Source organism: Phalacrocorax aristotelis, chromosome 6 (assembly GCF_949628215.1).
Source record: "Phalacrocorax aristotelis chromosome 6, bGulAri2.1, whole genome shotgun sequence".
NCBI classification, from domain to species: domain Eukaryota; kingdom Metazoa; phylum Chordata; class Aves; order Suliformes; family Phalacrocoracidae; genus Phalacrocorax; species Phalacrocorax aristotelis.
This window is the reverse complement of record NC_134281.1, coordinates 46,251,246-46,276,921: the sequence shown is the minus strand read 5'-3', so window position 1 is coordinate 46,276,921 and position 25,676 is coordinate 46,251,246. Positions and strand designations below refer to the sequence as shown.

The following is a 25,676-nucleotide window of genomic DNA, read 5'->3' as shown; positions in this document are numbered from 1 at the left end:
CCATTTCAAAGTCAAATCTGTAGGTCAGAGTTCAATCACTATGCTTAAGAAAGGCTGGCATTAAGTAGTATGCTGGCTTTGTGTATTAATTTGTGTGGTGTGGAGGAGGGATTTAACAATTCCTTATGAAGGGTTTATTACTGAGGAGTTGCTTTTGTTTTCAGCAAACGCAGCGATTTCATCAATACACTAGGATGGTGTATTTCATCCTAGTTCCCTCTCTCCCCCCAGTTGCACTTGTGAAAAACAAGGTGATGTTCTCTTGGTGTTTGGTTTCAGTTTTGAAAACAGCCTGATGCTTTCTATGATTAGTTTACTGCTTTATAGCGGTTGTGACCTTTCATGTGTTATCAGTCTTGTTTGCTGTGTTATGTGGCGTCTCAGGGACTTCAAAAGTGATGGTCTTTCTGGAGTTCTTTTGCATGTGCAGGCTTTTGAAATAACTTTGAAATACAAGGGTTCTCTGTGTAAGTGTATTTAGTCAGTAGACAACTGACGAAAAGAGTAAGACCTAGAGATTTTTGTATTTTTCCTTCAGTGCGTCTTACTGGGAAGAGTTCTCCTTCAGTTTTGACCTCCCTCCAGATGCTACTTTGCAGATCAGGCAGTACTTTCTTTTTCCCTGTGACAGTGCTTCTAATCCCTGGAGACTTTCCACGTGTGCTGATCTCTTTCTTTATCTCTGCAAGGTATCTATGGAACAGACAGATTGACTTCATAAAGAAAGCAGGAGGCTTGTTTAGAAGAGGTCAGCTTCCTCTGGTTTTAAATCTTGATGAGTGTTGCTGTTACTACAGATTCCATTTATTCTCTATTAAAAATGAAAAAGACTTGGCAAAGCACTTTTTTGATCATGTCTTTTCCTGTACTAAAGCAGCTAAGAGTTTTTTTGATACTTTATTTAGCAGTTTTCCTATTTGCTTATGGAAGTATGGTTCAGCTGTCAGACTGAGCTGAGTGTAACCTGCAGGATACTTCCATCCAACCCATATTTTTTTTTTCCTCTAAGGAAACAAGATTTGGTTGAGTGTTATGTGCTTCCCAACTAGCTGAGTGCCATTTTCTGCAACCGTTTATGTCCAGTCATTTAAAACATGAGCTATTGTTTTTGCACGTGTACAGAGCATTGGTTGAGCTGGTTTTTAGTTACAGAATATTTGGTCTTTTGAAGATAATGGCGTAGGGTATAGGTGTTCCAAGATGCTTCAAGATCTCTTGGATATCTTCTTTCTGAGACATGGTAATCTGTTGAACTTGGAAGAATACAGTCCAGATGTAGACTTGATGAATTTTGAAGACTGAGAAATATTGTGATTATCATTTAATTCCCTTTGTTATATCAGTACTCCTGGCAGAAGTACAACTAGCACTCTACAGTGGGATCATACCGTCTTGCAAACGTACTATAACTTGCAGTGCTGCCCGTTTTGCTGAATCTACTGGTGGAGTACAATGTATATATCCAATTATGTAGGGAGTAAAGGAGGGTACACGATCTGAGGGTACTGGCATTTCAAGGTGAAGACAATATATGACCTTGCTTTCTTACAGCATTAGCAATTTTATTGGTGAGAACTTGAAGTAAACTTTTCTGTTCAGTTTCGAGAAACTATCTTGACCACACATACCAGGGAGAATAAAACTAAGCATTCAAAAGCGTTAGAGCAGTGAAGAGGTGTATATTTGGCAGGCTGGAACAAAGCTGACATTACCAAATAAGATTTTGGAGGGAAGTGTAGCCTACTTAAGCTGTTTGGTTCACAATAAGTGCTTTCTGAGAAGTAAATCCAAGGCTGAGCACATGGATTCAGATTGTACCTTACCAATTCTGACCATGAGTTGGCCACCCCTATGTGCCGCTGGATGAGCTGATCCATCTGTAGTCACATGATTGTTGAATGAGGCAAAAATCATGTTCAATGAAATAAAATTAGCTTTCTATTGGATCACCAGTGGCTTAAGAAAAAAATCAGGTATCAAGGAGCTGCAGCAAGCAGCAATTAGATGGAGTAGTTTCTGCAGTTTGGTTAGATGTAGCATGTGGCTGCCCTCTGCAAGTGTGTCTGCAGGAAATTGATTGATTCATGTGAAAATATGTGTATTCAATTCATTACCTAAAACTAGGGAAGCCGTCTTACTAAAATTTTATCTTCATCAGTTTTCAAAGAGTAGGGATGTTGAAGAGAGAAAATTGTGATAACTTTTAGTACTAAGTTATAGTATTTGATTTTATTTTTATATGTAATGTTTTTTATTTTCAACATACCTCTTCTTACGTGCTTATGATTTTCCTTAGAAATTTTTACTTTTTAAATTATCTATATTACTCACTTCAATGCAAGTTTAAACAAAAGATAATAAAGTTACAAGGATTGGAGCAGCATGTATACATAGCCACGTAATTCTGTACAATTGATGAAATGAGATGTAAGCATTCTCCTAACTTCTACAAACCAACCACTCTTGTAAGCATGCCAGTTTTGTTGCTGGTGATCATCCACTGTTTTTTTTCTCCCCAGTGTCAAGTCTATAGTGCGTTTGTACAAGATCTTACGGGGGGAGAGTTCACAAACTTTATTTTATGCTTGCTTACATCAGTGTTCTAGAATAATGCATTGCTCACGAAAATCCAGAGACTTCCATATCAGTGTTTGCTTAGCCCTAAGGAACAGGGCTGGTGCTCTTTAGAAGGGTCTTCCAGGGACTGAGTCTGTCTGACTTGCCTGCATTGTTCTCATAATTCTGTGTACATGCGAAGATGACAATATTCAGTTCCGCATGCTGTGTTCTTGCAAGGTAGCCATACAGCACAAATGTGAAAAATACTGGATTAATGTGTACTGTTACTACTTAAGTCGGCCAGCTCACAAAGAATTCATTTCCACAGGGGAAAAAATCATGATTGTATAATTTGTGGATAGGCCTTGGAAACCAGGTGTCCGGAGGTTTTTCCCATCTCAGATCTTCTGTGTGATGTTGGACAAATTACCCTTTTGTCTGTACCTATGGGTAAGAATAGCAATGTCTTAGTCTATTGTTTGGAAAATTACAAATGGGTAGGGGGAAAACAGTGTGACTGGATTACATTATATGGCCTGACATCACTTTCAGATTTTCAGTGAAGATGAGATCAGTGAAGAGAATGAGATACCAGTTTATTTGGTGTGTGAATACTCTATAACACGTTGGGGAAAACATAGGTAAAGAATAATCAAAACTGCTGATGGCTGCCTACCGTTGGCTGTAAAGCACTGAGACTGAATGATTTAGTTCAGCTGCCTAATCTTTCATCTGACAAGATCTGTATGTCTGGGTACATTGCCTATTCTATTTTGGTGCTAAAAGGTGGAAAACGTCATGGCTGTCATATTTTAAATGCTATTTTCAATATGTATTGATAAAATTTGGACTGGAAGTATAGTGGAGGCATGAAAAACAAGCAAACAGAAACAAACTAAAGGAATTTTTAGCTGTTGGTGTTTTTCTTTGCTAGCAGCAGAAGTAAATATAATACAACTTCATTAGATAACATCCCTGATGTGCTATTTCCTAGATCAACGTGGTCCAGTCTTTCCAGTGGAAGAGGCTGAGGCTGGGTGCTGTTTGCCTGCCTCTTGCTAATTAATTTTGAAGAAAGTATTCATAAGGATGGTCTATATTATGTAGAACAGAGTATAACTGAAAAAATTTTCCCCAGGTATTGGCTGGGAAGCTGTCGCTGCATTTATTTCTTTTTAATTCACGAGCTAAGACTATTAATTCATGTAGATTTATAGATGCATGTTGCTCTCTTATGGTGTAAGATTTGGCTTGCAATGCTGTGTGAGGGGAAGAAAGTTCCTTTACACACTTTGATTATTCAGGAATCAAAAAGACTGACTCAAGTCACATGAGATACTCATCTTAATCAAAACAAAGAGGTCCTGTAATTGAATTAGTAGAGGTTCAGTGCTGAGTCCAATTTAATAATTTTGCCTTTTGCAGAGATACCCAAGGACATCAACAGGATGCATATGCTTCTTAGATAGGTCATGCTTATGTGTAAAATGGCATGCAGATGCTTTTTGCATGCCTGAAGTGCAATTCCACACAGGAAATCTTTATGAACCGGTGTTTCTAGATAAAATTAAGTAGGCAGATTTCCAGATGCGCTTTTACTAGAGGCTTAGAAACAGCAAGAACATGTGTGTACTGTTATTTTCCATTATTTTTTTTAAACTGTGCCTAGCTGCATATGTTTACTATACTTGAATGATGGTAATTTCAAGTAATATTGATTGTTGAAATGTGCCACAATTCAGTACACTATATAAGGCTACAAACTGAACTTAGAGTGAATCTTCACACTGCATTTCATTTTTGTTGATGTTATGCAAAACTGAAGTGTGAACTTTGATGGGTAAATATGTATAATGTCACTGCTCAGAAATTCCTAACCTTGTCGTCTTTAAGCTTTAATTATCAGTTTGAATTCTGTCTTGTCAATTGCAAAATGAAAATTGTTTCCATATACAGAAATAGTCTTTCACAGGGTGGTTGCTTTTTTTTCCTCTCCCAGTTTAATGTTAAAATATAGTGTTTGTACAGTATTTAGGTCAAACTAGATTCTGAAGATTCTCTCTCTTTAACCACACTATTTTGATTTTTCTTTTACAGAAAATTGAAAGTCTCAAAGAAACAACCAGTGTAAGTTTCTTTAATTTTTGTATCTATTATATATAGATTCTGAAATTCACATTATTTTCTTGGGAAAGTTTTTAAAGCTTTTTTACAGAAAAGTGGGTATCCATATTAGGTCCAGCAATCTGATGGCAGAGGCAGCCTCATTCTGGTGCTGTATTCAGATTTATGTCTAGCACCTTAGGATCATAACATTATAGAGTAGTTGAGGTTGGAAGGGACTTCTGATGGTCTGCAGTCCAACCCCATGCTCAGAGCACAGTCAGCTAGAGCAGGTTGCCCAGGACCAAATCTAGTTGAGTTTTAAGTAGCTCCAAGGATGGAGGCTCTACAACCTCTCTGGGCAACCTGTTCCACTGTTTGATCATCCCTAGAGTAAAAACATGGTTTTTTATGTTAAGGTGAATTTCCTGTATTTTGATTTGTGGCCATTGCCTTTTGTCTTGTCACTGGGTACCACTGAGATGAGTCTAGCTCCCTCTTCTTTACATCCTGCCATCGCAATCAGATATTGATGCCTATTGATAAGGTCTCCCCTGAGCCTTTTCTTCTCCAGATTAAACGATCCCAGCACTCTCAGCCTTTCTTCACATGACAGTTTACCTGCGTGCAGTGCTCTGAAAGTTTGAAGCTGACCTCTATTTCACCCTGACAACCTGTGTTGTATGTGTCTTTTGGAAACTTGTTTTCTACTGCTATGCTTTTTTCACTGGAAGAAAAAAAAGGCAGGGAAGGGAGAGTAGGGGTTCTACAGAAGAGAGTGTCCATTTAGTTCTGGCCCAATATTCCAGTTAATATTCTGTGTAATTAATAAAAATATCTGTAAATACAAAATACTATGGGGTAGTAATGCAAGTTGTTTTTTTCTATTACCTTTGTTTTCCTAGAGCATGGTAGAATCAATAAAACACTGCATTGTGTTGCTACAAATTGCTAAAGTAAGTACACTATAAAGTATTTTGAATTTTAATTTTACAGCATTAATCTGTGTGAAAACAATTGAAATCTAAAAGTGCCTTCTATATGATCTAGGAGATACATATATAGAGAGAGATATCTATATATCTGTATATTAAAAAATGGTGTATGTTGATTTATGCTACTACTTTAATGGAGTTTCTGAAATACTTAGTTCCATAGCAGACAGTCCTATTAATGTTCATGGTAACAGTCATGTTGATGAGAAAGCTTTTCTTTTGATATAAACTTTCTTTTGCAGAGTTTGCTGTTAGACTAAGTAAGAACTTCAGCAAGTATAAGGGTGACAGAAGAGAAACTTAACAAAACTCTCTTTTGTTTCCTCTAAGAATATGACTAACATAAATAGAAAAAGGGAAAATTATTATTTTAATAAGGTAAACTGTTTTGGCAAGGTTTTTAATAGGTCTGTTACTTTTTAAAATTTAGTGAGATTTGATTTTTTTTGTTGTTGTTAAGTTCTGCTCTTATAGGCCTTCATGTACTCTATTTAGGATATGTTAACAATGAGCTGCTGATTTATATCTTGCGACCAAAGTGAAAGAAGACAGTGTTTTGCTAAGAAATTAATTTATGGTATTTTCAGAAATTAAGGCTGAATTTAATCAGAACACATTCTGATTTATTCAGAAATAGGCATAGGCTCTTCAATTTTTTTTCTGTAGTCTAGATCAACTTTTTTGTAGCTTTCAAATACAATACTGCTGTTTGTCTTCATCCTAGATGCCAAGTGCATTGTACAAAATTTTGAGGCCAGTGAAAATTGAAGTATTTGAACCTTGCAGGATCAGAAGTCATGCACTAAAAGAATCAGTGCATATTTTGTGAAATTCAGATTTCATATTAGTAGCTTAAAAGTTCTGAAGAAAAGGTTTGTTAGTTAACAAGTTTATACAAAACCAAAAATATTTTACGAGTAGTAGGGTACATTAAAATAGTTTTGTGCCACATGAATCTAGAGCTAGAACAGTCTTTATTTAACATACAGTGATACTATTTGAATCCTTCACTGCAGTGATATCAAGAAAAGCCTTGTCAGCACTTAATATGCTGTTATTTAGTACTGGGTATATTTAGAATTGTTTTAGTACAGTGAAACCAGTAGACTATATGTTATTCTTTGGGGATTTGCTGGAGTCAGTTATAGACAGATTAGGTAGCAGCATGCTAGTTTTCTTAGACACCTATATGACTGGCTGTATTAAGGTGGCTGTTGGAGAAACTGTGCAACAAATGTCTTGCTCATTTTTTGTTAATTGCTATATAACTGAATTTAATAGTTCTTATTTTCAGAGTTTTACTTCCTATGAAATGTTGTTCTTTTTTGAAAAGCTCTCCTATGCAATTAGCAAATCTGAAAGAGTAGAATTATAATCTGCTTTTCAGGTTCTCGATCAACATTGGTAATAGGTGGCTGAGTTAGCTTTTTTGTTTCTGTTGAATATAAAATTCCATTTCTGCTATGGGTAAGTTTATTGGGGGATAGACAAATATGATTGCTTATCTTGTGCTGATGCTAAGCATATTTTGAAGTTGGTTAGGTGGTTTGGTGATAATGGACAAAATTGAACTTGTAATGGCAGTTGCAGACATTTTTGATCAGGTTCAGTGCTTTACTGCTCCAACTACCATACAAGCTTAAAGATAGGTGGAATTTGGGTCCCCCAAAGATGCTAAGACTTGCTTTCAGTTACACTAAATCAGACCTTGAAGTCCTCCTTTCAGTACCAGTAAATATTAACCAGTGTAAATTTTTATCCATGGGTTTATCCATTTGGGAGTGTTATTGTGCTGAACCATATCTAAAACTTTTGTAAAGCTGTTGAAGATCAGGTGGTTTAAATGAGTGATTTATGCACAGCTAATTGGAAGAAGTTGATCCACATATAGTGAAAAATACCCTCTATAAATCTTCTTGCTGTATTAGTAGCCTTTATTCTGCTTCATTTTCTTCCTTTCTCTCTCAGGCAACTATACTTGTTGACTACGTGGCATTTCTGTTCCCCCCTCACACCCTGCCATAAACTTCCATAAACTCTGTTGGCATCCTGATTTCCTACTACTGTAGGAAATGAAGAATACAGGGTTTTTGGTTTGTTTTTACAGTTCTGTAAATTGCATGTGTATGAAGCATTATGTATGTAAAAATGTATTGTGTCTGACTGATAGCTTTCTATTCTCCAGTATAGAACTCCTTAAGATTCTGCAAGTTCTTTTTCCCAAAGCGGTAAGGCAAATATGGCTGCTGACTTACACTGCTGAAAGTAAATCATATTAACGTCACCCCTGCCCCCTATTTTTACTTCTACAGTGCCTTTCACATTAGGAGACAGACTTCACAGTTACCTTCTGGTTGTTTGCATACCTTGAAAAATGTTATCACTTCTCTATATACTCAGAATATCTCTCTGTTTCAAATATACAGCTGTTTATTATTCGGATGATTTTGGTACATTGAGGCAAACCTCTTCTGGTGGTTTTGGGGGGTTGGTTTTTGTGTTTTTTTTTAACTGTGTGCTAAGTTGAGCTGTTTCGTAGACTCTTAAAACAATCTGCCTTAGGACTTGCACAGCTGAGTTTTCATTTAACTTACTAGTAAATCAGGTCATGCTACTTGTACTTGAGGTGACCCAAGGCATTTTCAAAATAATGAAGTAAATACCAGCCAAATAGTAATATGTTATAATACATACATTGCTTACCAGAAAGCAGTAAAAATAAACTAAGTGAGATCGGTAGGTGGAGAATTTGGCTTCTGTTGTCCCTTTTGCATGTATGACTGTTGAAGACATCCAGCTTTGCTGACGTGTGTTGTAAAATATATGTAATGGTCTGTCAGTGAGTTGGTAAACTACAGTCATAGAAATATATGTTTTACAAAGTAGCTTTTATAATGTAGATATTTAGTTTTGCATCTTTGCCTTCCATTTTTCACTCTTATCATTTCTGGTCAGTCTTGCCTGCCTAGTTTTGTGGCATTTCTGCCTTCCTTACCTCATCAACATGCCACATTGCTGATTGTGCCTTACTGAGGTAGAATAGCAAGCTTCATAGAGTCATTAAGGCTGGAAAAGACCTCCAAGATCATCAAGTCCAACCATCAACCCAACACCACCATGCCTCTGAAACCATGCCCTGAAGTGTCATATCTACATGTTTTTTTTTAACACCTCCAGGGATGGTGACTCCACCACCTCCGTGGGCAGCCTGTTCCAATGCCTGACCATGCTTTCAGTAAAGACATTTTTCCTAATACCCAGTCTAAACCTTCCCTGAGGCAAGTTGAGGCCATTTCCTCTCATCCTATCACTGGTAACTTGGGAGAAGAGACCAACACCCACCTCGCTACAACCTCCTTTCACATAGTTGTAGAGAGTGATGAGGTCTCCCCTCAGCCTCCTCCAGGCTAAACAACCCCAGTTCCCTCAGCTGCTTCTCATCAGACTTGTGCTCCAGACCCTTCACCAGCTTTGTTGTCCTTCTCTGGACACACTCCAGCACCTCAATGTCTTTCTTGTAGTGAAGGACCCAAAACTGAACACAGTATTGGAGGTGCCGCCTCGCCAGTGCCAAGTACAGGGGCACCATCACTGCCCTGCTCCTGCTGGCCACACTATTCCTGATACAAGCCAGGATGCTGTTGGCCTTCTTGGCCACCTGGGCACACTGCTGGCTCATGATCAGCTGGCTGTCAACCAACACCCCCAAGTCCTTCTCCACCAGGCAGCTTTCCAGCCACTCTTCCCCAAGCCTGTAGCTTTGCATGGGGTGGTTGTGGCCCAAGTGCAGGACGCAGCACTTGGCCTTGTTGAACCTCACGCAATTGGCCTCAGCCCATCGATCTAGCCTGTCCAGGTCCCTCTGTAGAGCCTTCCTACCCTTGAGCAGATCAACACTCCCGCCCAGCTTGGTGTCACCTGCAAACTTAGGGAGGGTGCACTCAATCCCCTCATCAAGATAATTGATAAAGGTATTAAACAAGACTGGCCCCAACACTGAGCCCTGGGGAACCACGCTCATGACTGGCCACCATCTGGATTAAACTCTGTTCACCACAACTCTCTGGGCTTGGCCATCCAGCCAGTTTTTTACCCAGTGAAGAGCACACCTGTCTAAGCCATGAGCTGCCAGCTTCTCTAGGAGGATGCTGTGGGAGACAGTGTCAAAGGCCTTACTGAAGTCCAGGTAGATATCACAGCCCGTCCCTCATCCACCAGGCAGGTCACCTGGTCATAGAAGGAGATCAGGTTGGTCAGGCAGGACTTGCCTTTCATGAAGCCATGCTGGCTGGGCCTGATGCCCTGGTTGTCCTGCGCTTGCCTGATGAGCTCACTCAAGACGAACCGCTCCATAACCTTCCCTGGTACTGAGGTCAGCCTGACAGGTCTGTAGTTTCCTGGATCCTCCTTCTGTCCCTTCTTGTGAATGCATGTCACATCGGCAAGCCTCCGGTCGTCTGGGACCTCCCCTGTTAACTAGGACTGCTGATAAATGATGGAGAGTGGCTTGGTGAGCTCCTCCGCCAGCTCCCTCAGTAGTCTCAGGTAGATCCCAGGCAGCCCCATAGACTTGTGAGTGAACAGGTGGCTCAGTAGGTTAACTGCTTCCTCCTTGATTATGAAGTGTTTATCCTGCTCTCTGTCCGTGTCTTCCAGCTCAGGGGGCTGAATACCCTGGGGATAACAGGTCTGACTATTAAAGACAGGCAAAGAAGGCATTAAGTACCTCAGCCTTTGCCTCATCCTTGGTCGCAAAGTTCCCCCCTGCATCCAATAAAGGATGGAGATTCTACTTGGCTCTCTTTTTGTTATTAACTTATTTGTAAAAACATTTTTTATCTCCTCAGTCAAATGCAGCGTCTTTGTTTTGTTACTTAGGTCTTAGAGATAATAGCATAACATGGAAATTTTGTGTGTTGGGGAAAAAAATACATCTTTGGACTCCAGTGTTATTTTTTCTTCTTTAAGTTTGCAACCCAATGGAACTTACTGGCCTTAGTGTCATTTTTGTAATGGAAAGCCTTGCTTAAGAAATGTCAACCAGCAGACATGAAATTTGAGCAGCCTATTGCCAACTATATAAGCTAAGGAAGAATATATAAAATACCAAACATAAGTATGTGCCAACTTTCTTAATAATATTTACAGCTTGTTCCTCTTAACTTTAACAACTGAAAATCTGGGGAAATACTCTGCGGACAAGTCTTAAGGCTTACCCTGAGCAAAGTTATGGATTGACATACTGGTAATATGAACTTTGCAGCAGAATTGAAGAGATTTGGCTTAGTGTGTCGTAAAATTTATACTGTTGCTGGTACAGTGTTAAAACTATGCTAACTGTAGATTGGCATTAACTTGTCTGTTGCTAGTGTAATTTCCCCTGATGACAGTTTTATTCCATGCATTGCCTGCTCTTTCACATATGCTTCTAGGCAAAAAACCACAAATCCTAGATTGTAAATAACCTAAAAACATTCTAGTGGATACCAAAAAGCAAAAGTTAAAAACATTTAACTTATAAAGGCACTTCTGCCTTTCAAAAGCAAAAAGTGCTTTTGCGCTTGACCTGTATGCTTGACCTTTATGGTAATCTCAGTTCTTCAGAAACTGAGAACTTAATGTCTTCCGGTTTTCAGGGACTCACTGGTGCTGCAGACCATGTTTTGTGGGACTCTTAGCTATTTGGGAAGAACCTACATTGTGAAGCATAATTGTATGCTGCAGTGCAGAAAGGATATTTTTAAAATTGTTCAAACTTGTCTGGACAGATCCATGGAAAACTTCAAATCTTCAGAGGTGCAGTGACTATGTATAGAATTGTTTCTTCTTAGTTTAGCTACTGTATCACATGACGAGGAATATTTTATGGCTGAAAATGTAAACATTCCTGAGAGAAACTTGCTGTTCTCACTTATCACAGAACTGATAAGTCATACAAGATTGTTATGTTGATATTTTTAACATTTTTTCCTTAAGGACCAAAATAATGAGGAGAAGCACGCAGATGGACTTATAGTAAGTTTAAATCTAATCTTTATCTCCCTTTATTTCTGCAGAAAATGTGAACAGAGACCTGAATTTCCACTCATTTTGCAACATACTTCTTCCTTTCTCTAATTTACTGCTTCAAGTGTCTTGTTAAAATTACTGTTGAGTCATTAGCTTCTGAGGTTGGCTAACACCCTTGCCTTTAGAAAAATGTAGTGATCAGTTTTGTACTGAGTGTCTTAAATGGCAGTGTTATGACTGAACACTTAGATAAAAATCTGCCATGTGAACAGATGAAAGGGAAATTATTGAGATAGAAATAGTTTTGTGTTCCATCTGAAGTATCTTTGTGTTAAATAGATCAGCTATCCGTGTGCTTCAAGAAGTTTGTCTTTTCTACAGCGCTGCTCATTTGATGCAAAGTTGTATTATGTCTGTTTAAGCAATGTTTCTTCTTTAATGTAACTTCTGCATTTTTAATGTAACTTCTGTCATCTTTGGTTTCAGTCACATGTCTTTTCTTTCTTCGTTCTCGTGTCACTTGAGTACATTTCAGATACTTTTAATAGATTGGTTTCATAAAACATAACTCTAAAAATCATAGTTTGTTTTCATTACAGCTGACAATAATTCCCAGGCTTTATTTGTCTTTCCATTATATACAGCTTTAGCAGTATGATTTTTCTGGTATGAATTTTGGAGTAAAGATGCACATGCAGATTTTGCTTTCATGCCTACTGTAAATAAGAGAAACGATTACCCTGTGGAGAGTCATGTAATTCAGGTCTTAGTGTAATGGAATAGGTTCTGTTGCGTGCCCTGGAAAGGAGAGGTCATGTAGCTAGACACTACCACAGGCAGAGGTGGTATGCACATTAGATCTGCAACTCAGAAATTTCATATAACTATTACAGTTTACTATAGTCTGAATTTGATTAGCAGCTATTCTAATTGTCTGTGGGCTGGCTTATGCTGGGGAGGAAGAAAAAGTATGTAAAAATATATTAACTGATGCATCAGTGATTGTGAAGACTGAATTTTTGATGCTATCGAGGTCAATGTCTGCTTGGGCTAAAGGTCAGGATTTCACTTTGATCACATTCCTGCCTAAGTTTAGTGTTTGATACCATGGTGGGATGACAGTCTTGTTGTTCTATGTGGTTGTTTTTAAGCCGTTATTAAACTCAGAGTAGGAAACTTTCAGGTCTGCCTTCACCTGTTTCTAAACCACAAAGGCATACCCCAAAATATCTACAAGAAACTCCAGTTCATGTTGCAGTGTGGAGAATTGTTTAAGGTTAAGGTTACATACAATTCTACATACAAAGTCAAGTTACCTTGGTGTTTTTTCCCCTTTATCACACCAATGTTCTGTATCATATATATTATTAGTTTCCCTAAAATCTAGGGGGGAGAGAGATAGCAATAGTATCTTGTGTATCATGGGACCATCTTGATTTTTAAGTTTCATAACTCTGAAGATGGGATCATGTTTTTAAACTGTGAGGTATGTGGGACAGGGACCTACCTGTGTTGCATGGGTAATTGCACCAGCAGTTGAAGTAATGTGGAAGGGACATAGAATTTTATGCTGGAGTACAGTGAAGTGACAGTATATGTACTGGATTATTTATTTGTATGCGAGTTAGCAACACAACAAAAAATGTAGAAAGCCCTTTTTATGCCTTTTTTTTTTTTAAGCTGGAGATTTTTGAAAATAGCTGGGGAATGATAGTTTTGTTTTCAATTAAATAAATCCTGTGTTATAAATAATCCTCACTACTTCACTGACTGTGAATGTAAGATAAATTTCAGAATAACAGTTAACCGGGAAAGGAGGCAAGAAAGAAGTCTTCCTTTTGCAGAGAATGGGAGGAGGAAGGTTAAAATGACCCTGTTTCCCTGTCTGCATGCAAATAGAAATTAATAGACTAAAGGGAGAGAAGAACAGTTAGAGATTCTCTTCTTTTTCTAGTGTTTTAAACATTGATTTTAAAAAAGAATAGGAATAAACATACTGAATAAATTGAAAAGCAAGGCTTATCTAGGTTTTTTTAAAAATTGAACTTTTTTAAAAAAGTAGAACTTGGTATTGTATGACCTTCCTGTGCTTTTGATATTCTTCAACTTAAGCACAGTAGTGAGATTTCCTAGCAAATTGAGGCAAAGATTTTCACAATTCTGACATAGATCAATGGTTTTAAATTGCAAGATCTTTGGAAAAGGGTTTCATGTGCCTTTTATCCAACTAATGACTCAGAACAACGTAGAAGTACTGGTGGTTGTGTGTAAACATATATAACAGACAATGCTTAGATGATAACAAAATTACAGGCGAGCGGAGCACAGCAAAATCATTCTAGTTTGGATTAAAAGACGTTGCCATTTAGATTTCCAAGAGGCTTGTTGTATGAAAGCCAAGAACATATATGGAAGTCAGTGACTTTTGTGTGTCAAGTTGAATTGGTGCTTCATTTTCCAAGTGCCCACATTCATAAGTAGATTGAAATGTCCTCTACTGGAGATGCACTGAAAACTGTCAGCTTGCATTGGAAAGAGTTTTGGCAACAAAGCCACTTCACGGCTGTAGGCATGCTGATTATTCTCGTTCTAATTTATGGTTTGATTTAGTTGATTTATGGTCTGGACAAATTAACTTTTGAAAAAATTGTTTTAAAAATACTAATTACCTAATTTTTGCCAGATAATTTGTGTCTAACGTTCCACTCTTCACATGCAATATTTATTAATGCACATCAGAAGGAATACTTGAAATAAGAATTCTTTATAGGACAATTCAAATTTATAGCAAATTCAACTTAGTGAAAAATCTGTGTAAAGAGTTAAATTTTTACCACTTTGAAAGGATTTCTCATGTCCTCAACTGTCAATTTGTGTTTTACTTTCTCTCTCAGGAATTTGCTATCTTGCATTCAGGCATTTCTTGTGCTCGCAATGTTCTTGCTATCTATGCTTTATTAATTTATTTTTTAATTGAGACAAAATGTGCTTTTCTTTCTTTTGTCTCAGAGCACTATAAACCCGGTTGACGCAGTATATCAGCCCAGCCCTTTGGAACAGTCAGTGATCAGCACAATGCCTTCCCAAGCAGTTATACCTCCAGGTATGGTATACAGAAAGAACCTCAGTAGAAATATTCATGAACAGAGCAGGATGCAACTATGATCTAGATGGAGGGGCTGCTTAATGGTGGATAGCTTCTGTGTCACATATGCAACACAGGTGCACACTGCACGTCGTGGTGCAAAGGAAGGGAGAAGAGTGGGGGTGATGTAGCTTCATCAGCCATCGGGTAAATCTGAGGATAAGCTGATATATTTTATGTGCTCTAAGTTACTGGCTTACATTTCTAATATACTTTCTTAAAATAAATGAAACTATAATATTTGGAAAAGAGAAATGCTTTCTAGCCAAATAACTGCAATTTTTAAAAATGGCATCTTTGCTTAAAAACAAAAAAAGAGCTAGATAACAATGACAGAAACGTGTTCTTCTGTCTGAGTGGCTTTTATAAATGAGGATTTCATTTTTGAAGGGGAGGTGAAAGAATGTGGCATCTCTTTCCCAACAAAAGTGTAATTGTCATATTTAAATACTAATTTTGGGTTTAACATATCAAAATATCCCACAGAACCTGCTCAGTTGTGCAAGTCAGAGCAACGACCCTCATCTTTGCCAGTGGGACCTGTAGTAGCATCACTTGGAAATCAGACTCCAACACCAAATAGTACAGGTACAGTTCTGAGTAACTGTCTTACTGAAGTACAAGAAACAAAACCTGAATATATACTGTCTGTAACCTAATGTAATTAGCTATTAAGACAACATTATATTGGACTACATCTTGCTTTAATCAACGTATATTTCAGTGTTGTGTTAAAATGAATTATTCTGCTCTTTCTCCCCCCTCCCTGTATACATAGGAGTATTACCAGCTTGCTTTCTTGTCTCCATCATTGCAGTCTTGTAGTAATCGGCACAAGAACTTTGCAGTTAATACATCGTGTCTGGCCTTTGTTTTTTTTAATTTATTGATTCCCTCTTCTCGCCCTTAAATAATAGCGTTAATTGGGTTTTTAAAAATTACAATAGATGCTTTGAGACAAAAGTTGCTGTAATATATATGAAGTTGCTGTAACTATCTATTTACAATTCCTATAATGTTTTTAAGTTTGGTTTGGTTTGTTTTTAAACCTTAGCTGCATACTTAACTTATTTTTTATCTTTCTACGTTGTCTGTGACTTCCTGATCAGTTGCACTGATTATATTGTCCAGTCATGCTAAAACTCTCTCAGTTCCCTCTGAAGTTTTTTTTCTAAGCTTGCGTGTAAATGATTTGTTGTTACTGTATTGCTACCCTTCTGTCCCAGAACACTAACAGGTGTGTTAAACAATATTTGCCCCAATCTGAAAAATGAAGGATACCACTGCTGGCTTTTTCTCCTGCCAGAAAGTTCAGTTTTTTAGTCTTATGCTATGCATCTCATCTTCTAGTTAGTTTCTGATGATAGTTGTTTGTGTAAATACCTTAGCTTGCTTAATAACCTCTATTGTGACTTAGGCTTCCACAAAAGGTCTGGGTCAGTGTTAACCTGGTTTGTCTTTATTGCTATGGCTCTTTTGAAAAATGACGAGTTAGTGGTGACACACGATTCATGTCATCCCATTTAGAAACTGTGTTCATTAGATTTGTCACATATTTGTAGCTGAGTTGGAAAAAGATGGTTTAGGTAAGTAGAATACAAGTTGAATGAAAACTGGCTGGACTTCTAGGCCTAGGCTTGAGATCATCTGTATGAGGGTCAAACAGCAACCAAGTGATTACTGGTGTTTCTCAGGGGTTGATACTGGGTCCAATACTGCTTAACATCTCAGATAACCTAGGCATGGACCTTGCCAAACTGCAGAGAACCATGGATAGGGCAGGGCTGCCATTCAGAGGGGCTGTGACCAGCTGGGGAAGCATACTGACAGAAACCTCATGAAGTCTGAAGAAGGCAAATGCAAAGTCCTCCACCCGCCTTCGATGGGCATAGCCCTTCACCTGCCCTGTTGCTGCAGCTTGGCAGAAGAGGAGCCGGGGTTCTGGTGAGCAACAAGCAGGAGCTGAGTCAGCACCGTGCCCTTGCGGTAATGAAGGTTTTTCTGCATACCAGGCTGGATTAGTGAGAGTGCAAAGAGCAGATCAAGAGAAGTGATTGTTTCTCTCTACTTAGGATCTGTGAGACCACATCTTGAGTACTATGTATAGTTTTGGGTTCCACAGTACTAAGACGTGGACTACCAAGATTAGGAAGCTGAGGCCCATGACATACTTGGAGGCTGACAGAATTGGGCTGTTTGAGCCTTAGGAAGGTCAGGCTGAAGAGGGATGTTACTGCTCTCTCCTGCCAACTATTGGGAGGGTGTAAAGAAGATAGAACTGGGCTCCTTGGAGGTCCACAGCAAAAGGATGAGGCAATCAACCCAAGTTGTAAAAAAGGAAGTTCTGAGTAAGTGTTAGAAAATGCTTTGGTTTTATAATGAGGTGGTTCAAATGTTGGAATAAGCTCCCCAGAAAGATTATGGAATCTTCATCCTGAGACATATTTAAAGCCTGATTAGTGTGATCTTGAACAAACTGATCTGACTTTGAAGCTGTCTGGGCCTTGAGTGGGGAGTAGACCAGATGACTTCGAGAGATCCCTTCCAACATCAATCATACTATGAATCTGTACAGGTTTTCAGTTTGTTTTGCCTTCAGTCGACAACTTTGGGGAAGGTATGTCCTTACACTTTACTGTTGTTCTGTGTTCTTGATTTTCCTCATGACCTTTCTTTTGTTACCTGTAAAATGAAACTTGGTATGAACCTGGCTCATTATTGCTTCTAATTTTATAAGATATCATACCTTCTGAGTTTGCATTAGTCTTTAATGATTTGAACGAGCCTACTCAGAAGTAAGAACTGGTGGATTTTGAAAGATTTTGTTTGTTTTTATTAAGTCTGTAATTTTTAATACTCTATAGGTAGTGGGCCATCAGCACCTAGCAGCAGTCTCACCTCTCCAAGCCATGTCAACCTGTCTCCAAATACAGTCCCAGATTTTTCTTACTCAAGCAGTGAGGATGAGTTCTATGATGCTGATGAATTCTATCAGAGCAGTTCTTCCCCAAAGCGATGTATGGAGTAAGTAGCTGAAAGTATGCAGTGCATGCTGACTACAATTCTTATCTACAAGGGCATGGCTTGTCTGCCTGTAGAAGTTAGTGAGGCTAAATAAACTAATAAGCCACATGGGCTTTTTTTTTTTTTTGAGAAAAAAAAAAAAAGGTGGGGAAGGCAACAAAGCCACTCTGTGGAACAGAATAAGATTACCCCCTGCCCTAGCACAGTTGTCTGTGAGGGATGCAGTTTCCTCCTCTGCTCCTTCCCGTTCCATCAGGTATATATGTTGATATACATATTCTAACACAAACCAAACTTGGGAAGCCACCAGCTCAGAGAGATAATCTGAGACCATGGTGTATTTCATATGCAGTTGTTGCAGCCTTAGGTAAATAACCAGTTCCCTCTCACATTTACTAAAAGAAGTTTTTTTGAAGTTGACTGCCTTTCCCCAAAATCTTTTTCTTTTTGAACGGGGAAATGAATTTTAAGAGATGCTACACGTTTTGAAGGTGAATTAGTCAGATGTTTTACGCCTTCAGGCATTATTGTCTTAGACTGCAGGCTTTCCCATTCATTCAGCTACAGTCCATTTTAAGTTTTCTGTGAATTAGTGTGCAGCACATATATTAATGTCTATCGGTTAAACTCATTGTCTATGTATATCAATTTATAATAACTTGGTCTGAACTAGTTCATTGTGAATTGTGAGAACTTATTACTCTTCTTTAGCTCTTCAGGGTCTGCTGCAGTCCTGACTCGGAGCAGCACAGGAAGTAGTCTGAAACGCCCGGATACCACAGAGTCCCTCAATTCTTCCATGTCTAATGGGACAAACGATGCTGGTAAGTGCACTGCGTGGACTTGCAGTAAGGAGCTCTTGATTGTTAAATCTGTGTTTATGCTGTGTCAACATATGTATGATCTCATATATATATATATGTGACAAGGTACTTATGGAAAATGGTGTATCTACTGTTTCTTTACTAATGGAAGATTGTTGAATTGTAGGGTTTAAAAACCTTAGTTTTATAAATAAGACCTTTTTTGACAACTAATATATATGCTAATTAAATGCAGTCTGTCTTTGAAGGTTTAGAGAAAAATAAACGCTATTTTGTCTTTCTAGATCTCTTTGATCCTCCTGATGATCGAGATGATGATGGGGAAGGAGAATCAGTGGAAGAACATAAGAGTGTTATTATGCATCTGCTGTCACAAGTTAGATTAGGAATGGATCTAACAAAGGTGAACTTGCTGATTATTCATGGGGAAGGGAGGGAGAGTAAACCCTGAATTCTGTGTAAATTAGTTCAATGTTAGGGTAATAATTCAACTGAATATTTGTTCTAAGAGCCAGTTAAGCTATAATCTCTTCAGCATGGTATTTTTTTTAATAGGAGTTGGTACTGGGAGGGGAAAAATGAATGCAGAATAAATATATCCAACTGCAAAAATCTGTTTGGGAAAATAGTTTGCTATGGAAAGTGTCTGTTCTCTTTGAACCTAATCCTTGGAGTGCCTGTAAGTCAGGGATAAGAGGAATACTGTATGCTGTAGTGAAGTTTTCTCCATGCAATAGTAATGGTTCTCCTGTCTTCAGCTTCCTAGAACAAAGATCTAAAAGCTCCTAGTGTATGGTGGCATTCAGTAAGACATAAATAAAATAAAATGGGGAATTCAGCATATAGTGAAATGCTTTGCTTAATTGGGATCTTGTTGAGTATGTTGCTTGTGTATTTTAAAACGCTACAGGTAGGTGTGGCAAGTAGAGTTGGATTTTTCATGAATGTGATTCACGTTGGTGTCTGTCTTAAGGTTGAATGAACAGCATTCGGAAGATGTTGATCTTTCTAGGCAGCTGGGTGAAATTTAAACAAGTAATTCCACATTGAAAAAGAGTAGAAGATTATCAATCCTATCATTACTTTCCTTAAGTGGATGGCTTTAACCATCCAGTTTGGAAGTCACAATAGACAATAAAAAGAAACGCAAAACTTTTCTGGAGAAATAGCCAGTAGCCCACAAGCAAACTACGGAATCTTTCTGGCAGTTCTGAATAGGAATTGATCCAAAATGTGCCTGCTTTGGGAACTCCTGGAAAGGTTGAAAATTACTGATCTCAAGTTAAGCTGCCAAGAAGCATCATGAGCATGTGTCTTGTCTGCACCACTTTAAAGTCAACAACAGCAACCAACACTGCTTTCAGCAGCCGTCTCTACTGCACTGAAGCAGACAGCAGATCCCCAAGAATGGAACCTGCAAATGCCATCGGGGAGGAAAAGTAATAGGGAAGAGATTAACCTTTGTCTTGATAAAAAGGCACATCAGAGGATGTGACTACACGGAATGAGTTTTTTGACTATAACTGAAAATTGACAGTGTACATGTAGATGAAATTAAATAATCAGTGTTACTGTGATTAAGAACAGCTTTTGATAAGCTCAGCCATGTAGTTGGGTATGCTCTAAATGGGACTAGAATATATGTAAGAGAAGAGACAGTTGCTCTTAAGTCTTTGGTTTTATAGAAGATGCCAACTGACCTGCATATGTCAGAACTCATTGGTAGGTTTGAGAACACAATCAGCTTACAGCACACGAAGCGTTGGGTGCTTTGTATGCTATTTACAGTTAGCACTTAGAATGCTTTTGTGCAGGATGTTAAAATATCTTCATCTATAAGAGTTGTTTTTCTTCATCCAGGTGGTTCTTCCAACTTTTATCCTGGAAAGAAGATCACTGTTGGAAATGTATGCTGACTTTTTTGCACATCCGGACTTATTTGTCAGGTATTTGATTTCTAAAGTAGAACATTAACTGGTTCTGATGTTGTTTATGGTCCTTGTGGGCTGCCAGAAGTAAGCTGGTAGCTTTGAAGAATATGCTTGGATTTTGATCTAAACTTGAAAAAATAGTCAAAGTAGTCAAATTTCTAGCTGTAAACCAACCCAGCATCCAAAAAGCTTTCCTGTATTTGAGGTACCTGCTTGTATTTCATTTTGCCTGTCCTTCTTTTCTCTTGTTTTGGCCTATGTAGCATTAGCGACCAGAAGGATCCAAAGGAACGCATGGTTCAAGTGGTTAAATGGTACCTCTCAGCTTTTCATGCAGGAAGAAAAGGGTCAGTTGCTAAAAAGCCTTACAATCCCATTTTGGGCGAGATCTTCCGATGTCATTGGGTATTACCAGGCACTGAAGGTGAAGATGATATGGTTAGTTTCTTGTGGTATGTTTTTGGTGCCTAGAATGCATGCGAGTAATTCCCAAAGCTTTATTAATTTGCTGACTGAAATGGCTTATGCTATGTTTAAGTTGTGAAATCGAAAAAACTATGGCAATTTCTTAACTGATTTTCCCCCCTCCTTCCTCCTTTCCTTCGCACAGCAGTTTAAAAGATCTTGCATAACAAAATTTGAGCTATTAGTTTTTAAAGAACTATTTGACATGTTGAAAATGTTCACTTTTTTCCTGAACTGTTTCATGGAATTCACACTAAATGCTTTTCTTTCCAAAGTTATGATTTTTTTAAAATCATTTCTCTAAACCCTTGTGTTTTCAAGAGTGGGGTTTCTTTTCCTCACTTACAACCTAGAAAGCAGTGGGTTTCTCCAGTATATTTAATTCTCCTTTTAAAATACTTTTGTATACTTCTGAAGTTTGATTCTGAGATTGGATAATATTTTAGTTGTACATCTGTGTCTGGCCACTACTCTTCCTTTTGTACTTCATCGGAGTATGTCTGGTGAAGTGAAGGACACCGTAATGGTAGTGCCACTCCCGTAATCTGAAATCATCTACCAACGTATGAGCCTTTCTCTTATTTGCCCCAGTTTCAGTGAGACTCAAGGATTAATCAGAGCTGTACACGTGGACCGTAGCTGACAGTGCCCCACTGATTCTAGGAAGAAGCTTTAGCATTGGCAGTGCAGCCTGGTGTGGTGGTTTTTTTTGTTGGGTTCTGGGAGCTTTTTTAACACCTCATTTAGGCGGCTCGCCTTGGCAAGTTACAGACGATGGTATGGGAAGTGCTGTTGTGAAATACTTCATGTGAATCAATGTGTGATTGTTCAGATACAGAACATGTATTTTTGCCGTTTAATTTGCTGTTTCTCTCCCTCGCCCAGTTAGTTTGCTCAAATCCTTCTCGTTTCCGAGGTGAATGTTTGCACTCCTGTTTGCTGGCATAAAGACAACAGTGCATTTTATGCTTCCATTGCTTCTAATGACGAATTACACTTTTCATGATTTGCCACGTGACATGAATATTGGTTTATGGTTTTGTGATACATATAATCTGATCGTTATTAATATGCGTATCCGACCTGATCGGAAGCAAAAATGAAAATAATTTCTGCCACCCATTTCTTACTAGTTAATAATAAATTAAGTGGATTTAAATATTACTTTGTAATGGGTTTCTACATGACTCTTAACCAGTTTAACTGTTGTATTTGGGTGCATCTCCCCAAATATGTTTATACTTAAGAACAAGAGAGTAACAGTTACAGAGTTTCAGGAAGCAGCATAGCTTCAGGAGTAAGGAGTTATTCCCCGTCAAATTAGCAAACTGAGAAATTAGTTAAAATCACTGCAATACGTTTTTAGGAGCCTTTAAACATGGAAGCAATGTCTCTTGGGAACATCCAGTGTTTTGTAAACACTGTCAGTGATGAATATCCTCTCTACTGTCACACAGGAGCCAGTTTCAGAAGGACCAGTTCCTTGGGTCAGTAAAAGCAGTGTAACGTTTGTGGCAGAGCAGGTCTCTCATCATCCTCCAAGTAAGTTGACAATAACTTGGCTAACAGGGAAGGCAGCTGGATAGGAGCGACGGTAAAGTCAGCTCTTGGTTTAAATCTTGGATTTACATTTTCTCTCCAAATTTAAAAGTGGAAGGCTTTCTCTATAAACTGTTTTTGTGAGAAACAAATTGCAAACTCTGTTGCCACAGAAATATGAGGCACTTCGAGATATTTGCTGAATGAATTTGGAAACAATAGTATTAATGTCTGGTGCTGCTACTTTTAATACCTTTTTTCTTCAGTTTCAGCATTTTATGCAGAGTGTTTTAGCAAGAGGATACAGTTCAATGCTCACATATGGACCAAGTCAAAATTCTTAGGAATGTCTATTGGGGTTCATAACATAGGACAAGGTACGTGTGAGTAATTTTAACAACGGAAGAGAAATTTACATTCTGCAACTAGAATTTCTGCAGAAGTAATTTAAAGTCATGCTGTAAAACGTAAGGAATGTTTGATTTTGTGTAATCTGAGCTTATGTATCTAGGAATCAGTGATCCCTTCTGCGTACTTCGGTTGCTGAAATAATTTAGGGCCCAGTTTTTCATGTAAACACAACTCTCCCTGCCTTCTCTAGAAGCTGGGCATTCTCAGCATCTAAACAAAGCTCTTCCCCTTTCCTTTTTATGGTACCTGTTTTCAGTGAATTATTTCAGGAGATTCCAGTATGAAAAGTTTTGTAGACATTTTGCTGGAGACTTTTAAAATCTATTTTTATTTTTCTTTGATAGGTTGTGTCACATGCCTAGATTATGATGAACACTATATTTTGACCTTTCCTAATGGTTATGGAAGGCAAGTAAATGCTCTGTGTGGTATTTGCATTATTAATGCCTTGTAATATTTCATGCTGAATATTATCAGTTAAAAGGATATAAACATATACACATATTTATAATTGCAGGTCTATTCTCACTGTGCCATGGATAGAACTTGGTGGAGAATGCAGTATTAATTGCTCAAAGACAGGTTATAATGCTTCCATTGTCTTCCACACGAAACCATTTTACGGAGGAAAGAAGCACAGAATTACAGCTGAAATTTTGTAAGCGGGTTCCTTCAGTTACTCTCACTTCTTCTCTACTTAAATGCTGACAGTGTTTTTTCAAGATAGTCAGGAGTGTGACGTACTGGAACAGCTATACCCAATAACTTAGCTCATGATTACCTGTCACAGGATGCCATTGTATAGCCAAGATTTGTGAGAGGAAAGCTGCATAGGCCTGCATCCCACCTTGCCCTGCTCTAATACATTCTCAGGTGTTGACCAAAAGGAATTTAATTTTTCGCTCCTGAATTATCTGAAACTTCATCATTATTTCTCCTAAAAATAAAGTACTGAAGTGAGCCTTGTAATACCGCGGTTGGTAGCCCTTTGCGTATTTATTTATACCCGTGGTTTGGTGGATTTTGGTTAGACACTATGCACATGCCCAGAGCAGAGAATTCAGTGGAGCTTCTCATCTTATTTGGAGTCCTGCTGTAATGTCAGTAAGCGATGCTGACAAAATAAGGCCCATAACTTGGTTTTAAATCACTTCCGGACACACACTGATAGAGGTTGTTTGTGAACTAGTGTTTGTGTTTCCAAGTAGTCTGGGGGAAGAGGCTTTGAGTTGGTGAAACCTTTTTAAGCTTAAACTTACCACTCTGTTTCAAAACCCTGTGACTAGCTTCCGAAGCACTAAATGCAGGTACAGCCCCAAGGCAAGACCTGTCTTATCCTGCAACAGCACTTCCTTTTAAGGGTTATCCTGTTGAACTAATGCATGCAGAACTTCTCGCTTGTTAACAGAACCCTCATCCTTTCTGTATTGGTGATGGACGCTTTAAGGGCTGATATAAATCAGACCATACAACAACTATTGTAAAGTTTTGATCCTTTAGGGTCTTTTAGTTACTGTAGAAATGACTGTTTATTTCTTTCTGTTTAGTTCTCCTAATGACAAGAAACCCTTCTGCTCCATTGAAGGAGAATGGAACGGTGTCATGTATGCGAAGTACACAACAGGGGTAAAGCAGCTTTTTGCTTTTTTTATTTTCATCAGAAATATATTTGTTTTAAACAAATATTAATGGTTGGAAACTCCTTGAAGCTGCCCAAAAGATCACAAGAATGCTGAATTCGGCATAAAAGTCCTGAATTTACTTTGTTAATTTATCCTTAAGGTAACCCGATTTTTATAGCAAGAACAGAATGTAAAGAATGATGGTTTTTCATGTATTCTCTGACAACCAGGGTACTGGAGTGTGAGGGTATATAAATTTTAAGTCTAGATAAAGAACTGATTTCTGCCTTCACCCCCCCACCCCCCCCATCTCTCTGTAGGAGAATGTTGTGTTTATAGATACCAAGAAAATGCCTACAATTAAGAAGAAGGTAAGGAAATTGGAGGACCAAGACGACTTTGAGTCTCGCTGGTAAGAACTTTAGTTAAATGTGCAAACTTTCTTTTAGTTAGACTCAGGTACGGCAGTGCATGGTCTGAATAATGGTACGCTGAATCTGTTCACTGCATGGACAATCCGTGCTCTCCGTTAGCCTTTGGTGTGGGACAGAGCCAAGGTACGAGCGAGCAGGTTGGCGCTTTAAGGGGGAAGAGGAGACCTGTAGTTCTGGGTCACATCCTCATTGGGACCAAATGCTCCAGGGAGGTCCAGAGAGCTTCACTATGGCCGCCTCGGGGCCAGCAACAGACAGTGCACTTGGGGTTTAATAGATGTTGGGGTTTTTCTGCCTTTGCGATCAAGTGAGACCTCCCTTAATTCAAACACATGTAGGTGACTAACAGCCAGTAATGTGTTTCTACAACCTTGCAGCACTTTGCTTCTATAAAGCAGTCTTCATTCACATCTCTTTTTTAAGCTTGTGGAAAGATGTAACCTACAACTTAAAAATCAGAGACATCGATGCAGCCACAGCGGCGAAGCACGCGCTTGAAGAAAGACAAAGAGCTGAAGCCAGAGCCAGAAAGGAGACCGAGACCTCATGGGAGACAAGGGTGAGCTTTATTCGAACACTGTAAATGCCCTCGAACCTGTAGCATTTGCTCCTTTC

The 25,676-nt window shown here is 38.5% G+C and overlaps 1 protein-coding gene across 9 annotated transcripts in view; it reads left to right on the top strand.

Annotated features, from left to right (window-relative positions):
* LOC142059163 (transcription factor BTF3 homolog 4) overlaps positions 1–25,676 on the top strand; it is a 186,908-nt gene that overhangs the window by 39,094 nt on the left and 122,138 nt on the right. For 4 of the 9 annotated variants that reach the window (XM_075097624.1, XM_075097629.1, XM_075097626.1 and 1 more), the window contains 17 exons: positions 4,657–4,686; positions 5,568–5,618; positions 11,634–11,672; positions 14,676–14,769; positions 15,298–15,399; positions 17,676–17,835; positions 18,547–18,659; positions 18,944–19,062; positions 20,520–20,605; positions 20,854–21,028; positions 22,513–22,597; positions 22,861–22,971; positions 23,350–23,413; positions 23,523–23,663; positions 24,553–24,631; positions 24,948–25,039; positions 25,485–25,620. The exons of 1 other annotated variant lie outside the window; for it this stretch is intronic. In XM_075097624.1, the coding sequence (XP_074953725.1) occupies positions 4,657–4,686; positions 5,568–5,618; positions 11,634–11,672; positions 14,676–14,769; positions 15,298–15,399; positions 17,676–17,835; positions 18,547–18,659; positions 18,944–19,062; positions 20,520–20,605; positions 20,854–21,028; positions 22,513–22,597; positions 22,861–22,971; positions 23,350–23,413; positions 23,523–23,663; positions 24,553–24,631; positions 24,948–25,039; positions 25,485–25,620 (1,677 nt within the window). Of the gene's footprint in view, positions 1–2,892; positions 3,010–4,656; positions 4,687–5,567; positions 5,619–11,633; positions 11,673–14,675; positions 14,770–15,297; positions 15,400–17,675; positions 17,836–18,546; positions 18,660–18,943; positions 19,063–20,519; positions 20,606–20,853; positions 21,029–22,512; positions 22,598–22,860; positions 22,972–23,349; positions 23,414–23,522; positions 23,664–24,552; positions 24,632–24,947; positions 25,040–25,484; positions 25,621–25,676 lie in introns of those variants that run through there. 4 more of the 9 variants (XM_075097625.1, XM_075097627.1, XM_075097628.1 and 1 more) reach the window with 3 other exon arrangements.